The sequence below is a fragment of the Octodon degus genome, unplaced genomic scaffold (genome assembly GCF_000260255.1).
Source record: "Octodon degus isolate 3935 unplaced genomic scaffold, OctDeg1.0 scaffold00225, whole genome shotgun sequence".
Lineage (NCBI taxonomy): Eukaryota > Metazoa > Chordata > Mammalia > Rodentia > Octodontidae > Octodon > Octodon degus.
The window spans coordinates 1,579,499-1,590,815 of record NW_004524801.1 but is presented as its reverse complement, the minus strand read 5'-3'; the positions used below and the strand labels follow the sequence as shown (position 1 = coordinate 1,590,815).

The window sequence follows — 11,317 nt, the reverse complement described above, 5'->3', positions numbered from 1 at the left end:
GGATGTTTACTGAAGTTGAGAATTAATGTCCTGACTAATTCTATGTAGTGAATCACTAAGATTTAACAAAAAATTTATCCATAATGACTATGCAGGAATAAGCAATGTTCCTGTAATAAAGATAAAACTGAGAGTCAGTGGAGCCCGTAACATTGTTCTATATATAATTTGTCTTAATGAAGGGTACATATGGATCTGTTAATAGTATCACTATAAGTCATTTGCAATGCAAAACACAACAAAGGATATATTTAAAATTAATTTAATGCTTGGCTAAAGCTTAATTACATATATAATTATCAAACAATAGTCCTTAATTTCCAAAAAGTTCCTCTTTTGAAAATCACAGAATCAGAAAGCATAAACTTTAAAACAAGTTCTCTGAATATTTACAATGTGGTACAAACATTATAGAAGACCATGGATATTAAATTGCCTGGGTGTGGCTAATCAGCAAGGCGTATTCTTTATTGCATATATAACTCACATATGTGGGATTTTAAAATATATACTAAAATTCAAATGCATGTATCTGTAAGCTGGGCAGGTAATACAGTCATGAATGAGACAGGTCAGCTAAACCATGCATTTAAATTGTGGACTTATTATTTTCAAAAATTAAATTTCTATGTTCGGTCTGAGAGTATATTGCATATAGTATAGATTTCCATTAAACCCAAAGTTGCCTGTAATGCTGATTCAAGGAATTAAGTTCAACATTCATTCAATGACTAAGTCCATACATAACTCAGCTCTCAATTTTAAGGCAGCACAGCTACAGTGATAGCAACGCTAACCAAAAACAGATGAACGATTAGTCACTTGCCAGCCCTTTTGTTACAACAGGACAGTAATTTCCCTAAGAAAATTTGCTACTGGGTAATTTTCTGTTGTTAAAAGGCTTCCTCTGTAGAAAAAAACACCACAAATCTCCAGTGTGAAAATCCATGGTGGTATAAATATATATATGCATAATTACACAATTTACACTGCACACAGCGTTTAGAGGACAGTTAACTAAGTTAATCTGAATGATCATACAAAATGCTTCTGTAAACAAAGTATGACAGGCAGTAAGGAAAACATTCATAGACTTCTAGAAATAATCTCAATTCCTTTCATTCTGAAGAAACTGCATTTAAGGACACAGTTGAATATGGGTGGGGCTTTTTTGTATTAAAACAGGAATCAGTATTTTACAGTTTAAGAAACTTTACATATATACAATTTTATACACTGGGAATGGTATTAAAGCAAATAGGCTTTCAGTCTCATGTATCTATTTTCCTTCAATCAAAGACTTAAATTCTTTCACATTGTGATCACTTGCAACAGACATAGCATGATCCAAAGCTCGAACACTTGCAAGAAGTTTCACTATCTGTTTTATGTTTTCCCTAAAAGGAAAAGAGAATGTACCATCATTTCATTAGTACCTTTAAGGGAAATTTCTATTTTTATTTTTACAGATTCTGCAATAAATTTTCCCATTTTCCAAAGCTTACACTTTTAAATATGGAAAATATAGATATGCAAGTTACAACAAAGTAAATGTTTTGGTTACTTATCCAAACAAAATACAATCTGTGCATATTTAAATGATAGCCCAGAGACAGAGGAATCCTCTCCCTTTGAGGTATTAGGTATCAAACCTAGGGCCACTCTAGATGTAACTATAGTCCTTTTTATTATTATTTTGAAAGAAATCTTGCTAGATTGTTCAGGCTGGCCTCAAATTTGTAATTCCCCTACTTCAGCCTCCTGAGGAGCTAGTGTTTCAGGGATGCACCACCAGCCCTGGCTAAGGGGAACCAGGCAACATCTAGAAAGACAAAAAAGCAACTCCTTTCTAAACTTCTCCAGAAACTTATCTCCCATTCTTACCCAAACCAGAGGCCCAGCTCTTTAAAGAGTATGCCTGGGATTCAAAAAACCTACCTGTCATCATGACTATCAAGATCCTGCCTAATTTCCATCCCTCTGAAATTCACTGAATAAAACTTAACTCACGTTCCCTATCATTCCAGCTAGACATCACTTTTTTTTTTTTTTTTTTTTTGGTGGAACTGGAGATTGAACTCAGGCCCTCTGAGCTATCTCTCTAGCCCCATAGACATCACTTTATCTTATGAAGTAACCCTTACATCTTAGCAATATAAGAATTACCAAGAGGGTCATTAAAACACAACACCCAGGCTGGCACCATATGCCTTTCAATTCCTCAGGCAGGTGTGGTGCCACTGGTCCAGCAAGTACACTCAAAGATTAACTGTTCCTAACATTCAGTCTCAGCCACTCATGAGGAATAGTACACGACATGATATTATTGTCTTATCTCTACAAAACTCTAATACTAAGCATCAAGCATCTTTTAGGGAAGGATCATAATCTGTCAAAATTTGTAAGCCACATAGCAACTCTTTTTTCGTGGAACCAGGGACTGAACTCAGGCCCTTGCGCTTGCCAGGGAAGCACTTATTCCACTGAGCCATCTCCCCAGCCCCATCACATAGCAACTCTTGATAAAAATATCTGTAAGTTGTTTGCCAAAAATCATGAGTGATGAGCTTCTGCTACAACATAAAAAAAGGAAAAACAAGGTGACATATGAAGAACTCTTGAGGTATAACATGCAATATCTATTAGGTTTAAATGACCATCTTTTCCAGGGTTTACATCTAGATAATGGAAAAGGACCAAGCCTCATAATCTTTTAAGAGCCTGTAACCTTCCTCATTCTTCACTGAATAGACACAGAAAATAATGGTTCATTTAGTGATTTCAGAGCTGATCCTTATCAGAAATCTTTTTCTAGTAACTTTTATAATCATAACCTTAAAAAAGGAGAAAAACTACAAAAATAAATAATGATGTCTATTTTGGGTAGGTTTACAACGTAGTTTGTTTAAAATGACTTAAAATATTCTAAGCCAGTCATGGCAGCACACATTGGTAATGCCAGTGTTCAGGAAGCTCATGTAGAAAGATTGTCACAAGTTTGAGGTCATCCTGGGCTAGATAGTGAGTTCAAGGTCAGTCTGACCTAGAAAGCAAGACCATGTCACAAAACAAACACTCTAGTAATACTAAATCTGACAAAGAAATTCTCAATTACCACATCAGTAAATAAGCCCGCCAAAATTACCTTGCATTTCTTTTTTCCACATCAGAGCATCCAATACTATTCCTGTAAATTGTATCTGCTAAGTGTACAAGGTATCGGCAAAAGTTTTCTAACTGAGAAATAGTTCTTTCTCCTTTCAGATTCATGAACCACTGTTTGGGGAAACAATTAATTACCTACAAGGAAAAAAGATAAAATAGATTTTTATAAAAACTGACTTCTTACATCAACTATACCAATATACCTGTATTTTTACAACAACCAGTGGGTCAGGTACCCAAATTCAAGATAAATGAATTTGTCCAGCATCTACATAAATTAGGGCACAAAATAAATAACCAACTGTTTTATTTTCCAGTCTTCTGGGATGTTCTACCTGAACAGAGTAGATTTTTGCAAGGTTATGGTAGTCAACTTTAAGGGATTTCCACTTAGGAAATCTGGGACCATTTCTGTCAAAGACGCAGAACCTAATAAGGGATATTGGTCAAACTAAAGTTGCAAGACAAAACAACCAGCCTATCACCTTCCAAAGTGTAAAGATTATAAGGCCAAAGAAAGACTAAAGAATTTTTCTAGGTTAAAGGAGACTAAAGAGACAAGACAATTAAATGTTGTACATAATTTGGGCATTTCTTTTGCCAGTGAAGAATTTTACTGACATAAATGACAAGACACACTTTGGGAGGGGTTCCTAAGAAGTAACAGAAATATAGTGTTAGTTTTCTAATGTTAATGGTTACAATTATGTAGGCTGATATCTTATGTTTGGGGGAAACATGTAAGTGAATTTCTAGGTAGTGCACTGCTACCATATTTGTAAATTTTCATTTTTGTGATTGTTTCAAATATGTATTTTATAAAATAACAAACTGCAACTAATGGAAAACATGAGTTACATATAGAAAATATTCTTAAATGAAGGAAAAAAGTAATTATTCAGTAATACTCAAAATAGCATATAGTTCATGGTGAAAAAATTATCTCAAAATTTAAATTTTACTAACAGCTATAGAAACACTGATGCAAATAAACAAGGATCAGGACAGGCATATTCACAACTTACATAAAAAATGATATGGGGATTTGGAACGATCTGGATAGGTAAGCTGATACCCTTCTATCAAGTCTAATAAAGGAGAGGTCATAAAAATCTCACATCCTTTGAAGTAAATTTATTTTAACGTAGTTCAAAAACTATAATATATTCTATTTAACTCACGTTTTGGGCTTTTTTGATGCTGTCATCTCCATATTCTGAATTTTGAAAAGCCATGAGAATGTATCTATTTAACAAACCATCTATTGATAACTCCTGAAGAGTTTTATTTGAGAAAATACCATACCACTGAAGAAAATTTCCTAATAGCTAGGAAAAAGAAAAAAAAAAAAAGAAGCATTGTTAAGCAATGAAAAACAAATTTGTTACCTAGTAAAAGACCATATAAGATACAGTGAACAATGCCTTGCCAAAATATCAATAAGAGCTTTTAAAGTACCAGATATTTCCTGGAACGACAGTCAAATTCCACTTAGGTAAAATTTAAATAGCCATGGTTGTGCATATGGGGGACATTTTCTTAAATCAAAGAAAAAAGACAGTATTATTTAGCAATGCTCATTTTTACATAAGTGTCCTCCACTTTAATTTATGCAGATGGTAATCCCATGGATCCCTAGAATGGGAGATTCTTTTTCTCACTGTGCTTTAGCTCTAATCTCATAAATGCAGACTGAGTTATTTGAAGTCTTAAATTAGTCCAGTTCAACATATATAAAATGAAAGCCATTATTATAAATACATATAAAAAAAGAAAGTTCTTATAAAATAGAAGCCCCAACCCATCTCACCACAAAAATTTCTAGTTTCTCAGTTACTTCTCAACTCAGTAAGTGGTTAACATTCTATCAACTACTCAAGCCAAAAGCCTAGATGTCATTCCTGGCCTCTCCCTCAAGTTACGTGACGCCACCTCCACGCAATCTACCCATTTCACTAGTTCCCACCATCACTCACCCCCCAGTCCAAGCCACTATCATCTTTTCCAGTGCCCTGCAGTGACCAAGAGCATGAGCTCTGGGGTAGCTTTTCTCATACAGTTCTGTAAAAGAAATCTACAAAAATGATTTAAGTGACTACTCAACTTTACCCAAGGAAAATAAATAGCTGGTATCATTTCAGATGCAAAGGAAATAAAATAATACAAGCTTCAGGCCTTAGGGTATTAATTCTCTGACACAAACCTAAATGAGAAGAGCTGGTCAAGAGACAGACTAGATTGAGCTATATTCCTAAATATACTGCTATGAAGGGAAGGGCCCTCACAGGTTGTTCTGGGCCTCTCAGTCTTGTACACAACGTAACTTTCATGTCTACTTAGGGCCAGGGATAGCTCAGTGGCACAAGTACCTGCCTGGCAAGTGCTAGGTCCTGAGTCTGATACTTAGTACCAAAACTTAAACAAAACAAAAACAAAAAGAAAACAAAACAAAACAAGAACAGGGTTTACCTTACAGAGATGTTCTGAGAATCCAACAAAATAATCTATGTAAAGGGACTGGCACAGTGGTTGGCTTCTCATAAATAGGCAATAAATACTAGCTCTCATATTCGTTTCCTTACCAGTTTCAAACCCTTAGCTCTGTAATAGCAATTTGTTCATATTCATTTCCAAAAAACCCTTCTATGACCATCACACAGAAGGTCAATCTTCCACCAAGGTACAAAAGCAACAGAGACAGGATCAGGGCCAGGGAGATAGCTCAGTAGAATAAATGCTTGCCTGGTAAGCACAAAGTCCTGAGTTCAATCCCCAGTACCACAAAACAAACAAACAGAAACAGGACAATCTCTTCAACAAACACTACCTATACAAAGGAAACTTATGCACCAATGGTAAGAACAGCCATTCTAGAAAAGAGCTCTGCCTGGTTGTTTTTTACCCAAGAGAAAAAGAAAACTTACATAACCACCAAGAAAGTCAAAATTCACACAGAATTGTCCTGTGGTACTGTACAACTTGGATAAACTTGTGGAAAAAAGTGGTTTATAAAAATATATATATATATATATATACACACACACACACACACACACACACCAACAATCCCTCAAAAATCAAAATACTTTTCAAATTGTATAAAATCAGGCCAGCGAGATAGCTCAGTGGACTAAGTGCCTACTTAGGCAAGCGCAGGGACTAGGGTTCAATCCCTGGTACCCTATGCCCTGCCGGCCCTGCTCCCCCAGGCACACTGAGCCAGGAACCGAGTCCAGGTGTGGTGGCACACACCTGTAATCCCAGCGCTGGGGAAGCTGAAAACAGGAGGATCACTATGAGTCTGAGCTGCATTGTGAGACCCTGTACAATAAAAAAAAGAAAAAAAGACACAAAATACATGAAATCAAATAAAATCTAAAAGTCTTACATAACCTAAAGACACATACCTTAACTGAAGACCAAAACTGTCGCTGAAAAAACAAGTAAGGCCCTGAATTCTTATTTTCTAAGACACTGAAAAAAAAAAAGAGAGAAACATACCATGATTAAATACAGTGCAAGAAGAAAAATTTTCTAGAAGTAAAATAAGTCCAAAAAGAAAACAGACAACTGCCCAAACAATTATATTCCAGGAGATATGTTTAAAACCCAATGCAATTTTGAGATACTGAGGAAGAACAAAGAGCATTAATAGCTTTACTCTAAGGGAATAATTTGCCCCAAGAAGTCAGGCTCTGAAATATTAGTTTAAATTCTGTAAGTAATGTTTATAGCTTTCTTTAGTTCTATAGAATTTGAGCAGTCTCCCCTGAAAGAGAATGAAGAACATTATGTTATGTTTAATGTTCTTAAGGGTTACTTACTGCTTGGGATATAAAGGCATGAACACATCATCATCTAAAGTTCTTCTCATTCTCAGTAAAAGCGCCTTTAGGTACACCTAAAGAGTTGAAAGTAATGACATTTTAATAAGGATTACAGTATCAAAAATAAACTATCCTAAATCACATATTCGAGTACCAAACTGAGTAAACAATTCTCCAATTTTTTAATTATCCTCACTGATGGCCTCAAGCTAATTAAGTACAAGACCCCTGAATGGCAGTAAAGCCATTTAGAAATCTTTTGTTCCCCTAGTCTGTTAAGACTAAACACATAATTTCCTTCTCCAAATGAGGTCAGTTAAATTCAACAATAATAAAGAGTACCTTTTCCACATTTAGCTCACAAGAATATCCACTGACGGTGAGCATCAATTTTAAGTTTGGAAGTAAATTATACATTAACACCTAGTAGTTTTATTTTTTCTAAAGCATTTTAACATTTAAATAATGAACTGGTAACTATTTTAGTACTTCCAATTTTTCTTGCTTCCCCAAGGGAACACCTGATTAGTCAGACTGGGAGTGGAAGCATGTTGTAAGGAAGAAACCACAGGTGATCTAGACAAATTACCACCTGTCCTTCCAGGAGATTCTGTGAAACTGAAAACCCAAACCTCCAATTCTGAGTATTTCAGGGTTTAAAGCCCAGACTGCCCAGAGGGAAGAATCAGATTTCTTGCTAGGTTAGAATAATCATTAATTCTCTTTACTCTTGCTGATTTTCAACGCCAAAGAGAGTAATTAAATTACCTGTGTGTTCTTATTTTCTGCATTCACTACAGAAGGATATCCATTTATTAACTTTAGTGTAATTCCAACCATTCTTGAAGTCTGTGTTGTAGAGAAAGGATCCCACATGTTTTCAGCTATTACTATTAAGAAAAAAATAGGTATGCTTGAAATACAGAAAATGCAGCTTACTTAAGGCTAATATTTGGCAGCCCTCTAATTAAAATATCAATCCTAACTTATTTCTCCCTCTGTCAATAAAACAAGCTTCAGTCTTCATGTTATTAACTGTAGGAATTGAGAGATAAGGATATAGGGAAATAATTGATTCCTCTTATCTTTGCTAGTCAGTGAAAACAAAAATAGGGGAAAAAACGTATCTTTTCATTCCTAATGAAAAGCCAAACATGTCTTTTCATTAGGAATTTCTAACTCCAAAATGTCTTTTTAATTTTAAAAATAGGTGCCTGTATCTTGAGAAACTGACGAAAGCAATGAAACTGCTCCCTAGATATGACCCTAAATCATTATGTACAAGACTTCTCAAACTATGTCTCCTCATGCTTCAAAGTATGTAGTTTGGCTTCAGTTTGGATTCTCTAAAATTCACTTATAGATCAATTACTGCTCCCAATGATAGGCCTATCAAAAGGTGGTCTTCCAAGTCTCTGGTTAAGAAATCCTTAATCTTTGGCCTTCTCTTAGGTGGTAACTATCATTTATTATGTAATGTCTGTAAGGAACTATATTCTGGATTAAAAACTGCTACTAATAGTTTCAAAAATCCCAATGTGCCTACATGTGCAGAAGACAGGAGACAGAAAACTGTGAGACAGCATTCAGAAGACCAGAGAATTTACCTGTTAGTTTGGGAAGAATCACCTTTTCCACAATGGTAGGTAGTAGTGCAACATCTACATCATCCTTTTCTTGCTCCCGTTCTTCACAACCATAGAAAAGCAGAGATTCAAACCACAGCATGTTTTCAAAGTCACGACATTTTGCCTAAGACACATTAAAAAGTTTACCACAATATTTAAAATAGTGGCTATTTCTGCTTCTAGCTGTGTTAAAAATACAGGAACTAGATTTTTCCTTTGATTTTAAACAACTAAAAATTTGACATAATATATGAAAAATATGTGCCCATGGCTGATGGAGAAACCAGAGAATTATGAACATTGACATGAGGGAATGGAATGAGGTTAAGTGGTTGGCTCCAGAAAGCAAAGCAGGAAGGAGGTTCCCACACAGAGCAAGGCAGTTGTGCAAAGGTGAGGGAGTCAAGGAGGCTGAAGCCGTGGAGGAGAAATGCAGAGAAAAGTCCTCACATACAGACACAGCCTCTGCTTTCCACAGACAATGATGTGCAAGGTGAAACTCCACACCAGTAGCGAAGTGTACCCAGGAGCTGTGAGCTGAGTGGTTCTCAGAGCTCACATTTCTTTTGTTTCTAGGACTTCCCCGGAGGTGCCTTTGCTTTACAGTTTATACATTCAACACAGTCAACAGTAATCATACACAGCAATTCACTCCTAAGTTTGTAACTTCTAAAACTCATCACAAACAAAATCCCCAAAGAGGTGATTCTAGTCTCCTCCCCAATGTACCAATAAACCCCACCGATTCCACACTGATTAGTTTGTGTCATTTTTTCAGTTTCCAAAGACTTTAAGTCCTTACATTTATTCCAATGCTTTCCCATCAGGTTCTAAATTCTCTGAGGATCAAAATACCAAGTTCTCCTGATTCACTATGCACAATTTTAGCTGGGAAAGGCATTTCATATAAATTGAAAAATAACCAAAGACAACACTATGCAATACAAGAAACACTGCTGAATTTGTACTATTTTGTTTAAACTTTTTTTTTTTTTTGGCAGTACTGGGGATTGAACTCAGGACCCTGTGCTTGCCAGGCATGCGTTTATTCTACTCAGCTATCTCCCGGCCCCCATACTATTTTGTTGAGTGAAATTGTGTATCATTTCTAATTTTTTATTACTATTTTATATTCCTTAACACAAATTTCAAAAGTATATTATGTTACCAAATGAATGAAGTGATAAATTACTTTTTGATAATAAAAATATCTTGCCAAATGTAAAAAAAAAAAAAAAAAAAAAAAAAAGACAAAAAACCCCCAAAAAACAAAAAAACAAGCTTTTTGGAAAAGGATGAAACTTACAGGATTCTAAGATTACAAACCCAGATACAGTACATTTTACTTAAGCATGTTCCCATCCCCATGAATTACTCTAGAGCTTTTTTTCCCCTTCTCTTTCTGTATTTAGTACAGGGCGTACAGGGTCTCACTACACAGATCAGACTCGTAGTGATTCTCCTGTTTTCAGCTTCCCAAGCACTGGGATTACAAGTACGTGCCACCAGGACCAGTCTCAATCGCTGGCTTAGTGCACCCATGCCCCAGGGGCAGGTCCAGCATGGCACTGAACTCTGGCTAAGCAGGTACTTTAGTTTGCTGAGCTATCTGGCCAACCTACTCTAGAGCTTTGACAATAAAATGACCAAGACATTAAGTTATATCATTTTCTAACAGTAATGGAAGCCACTCACCTCAAGAGGAGTCCAAGTGAGGAGCTGCAGTCTGATAAGAGGATTGAACAACTTTGGCAAACAAAGGCCAATATAAGCATCCTTGTAGGATGTGTAGTATTTTGAACGCCATGCTTCAAATTGTGACTTAATACAATCTATTGAATAGAAACTCTCAAGGACATCTTCAAAAACTTTGCTGGATTCTTTTGAAATACGATCTAAAAGAAAACCCCAGAGAAATATAACTTAATATAAGGAATAAAAAACTCAATTCACTATCTTCATTAATCTGAGATTGATTTGAATAACACGGGCTTATTAACAAGACTAATTTATTAAATGGAATTTAGAATAAAAGGTAAGTTTAGGTTTCAGTGTGTTTGTTAGGCAAAATAACATGGAACCACTCTTTTCAAAGTTCCAACATGTACAACTTCTCTTCCAACATTCACCACTTCCTGTTAATGGGGTTAATAACCTGCCCCTCAACAACATGGTTCAAACTTTGGTAACCACAGTGTATTAATCGTAATTTAGGAAGTATAGCTCCTGCCTGGCAAACACCAAGTACCCAGGTTTGATTGCTGGTGCTACGTGCTGTGCTGGGCCCAGAACCATGGGCGAATCCAGGCATGGTGAAATATGCCTGTAATCTCAGCACTGGGGAGGCTGAGACAGGAGGATCACCATGAGCCCGAGCTGTATAGTGAGACTCTGTACCAAATAAAAAAAGATTCAAAAAAAAAAAATTTTTTTTTTTTAAAGGGTCAGGGAGATAGCTCAGCAGCATAAGCACCTGCCTGGCAAGTGCAAGGTGCCAAGTTCAATCCCCAGTACTGCAAAAAAAAAAAAGCGTACAAAATTCTGCTGCTACATATTACTACTTAATTACTACATAAATAACAGCTGTACATCATGATTATAGACCAATTATGTAACCTTTCAAAATCTGTGATAATCAAGTCAAGAAAGCAGCTAGGGGTCAGGGAGATGGCTCAGTAAAATAAGCGCTTCCCTGGT

General features: G+C 35.9%; 1 protein-coding gene across 1 annotated transcript in view; it reads right to left on the bottom strand.

Annotated features, from left to right (window-relative positions):
* Positions 1 to 246: 246 nt before the first annotated feature.
* The window catches only part of Paxbp1 (PAX3 and PAX7 binding protein 1), a 32,241-nt gene continuing 21,170 nt past the window's right edge, over positions 247 to 11,317 (bottom strand). Inside the window, exons 11-18 of the mRNA XM_004645342.1 lie at positions 10,316 to 10,515; positions 8,600 to 8,744; positions 7,761 to 7,882; positions 6,990 to 7,066; positions 6,573 to 6,639; positions 4,347 to 4,493; positions 3,146 to 3,300; positions 247 to 1,397 (exon numbers count right to left, since the gene is read on the bottom strand). Of these exons, the coding sequence (XP_004645399.1) occupies positions 1,280 to 1,397; positions 3,146 to 3,300; positions 4,347 to 4,493; positions 6,573 to 6,639; positions 6,990 to 7,066; positions 7,761 to 7,882; positions 8,600 to 8,744; positions 10,316 to 10,515 (1,031 nt within the window). The 3' untranslated portion in view covers positions 247 to 1,279. The remainder of the gene's footprint in view (positions 1,398 to 3,145; positions 3,301 to 4,346; positions 4,494 to 6,572; positions 6,640 to 6,989; positions 7,067 to 7,760; positions 7,883 to 8,599; positions 8,745 to 10,315; positions 10,516 to 11,317) is intronic.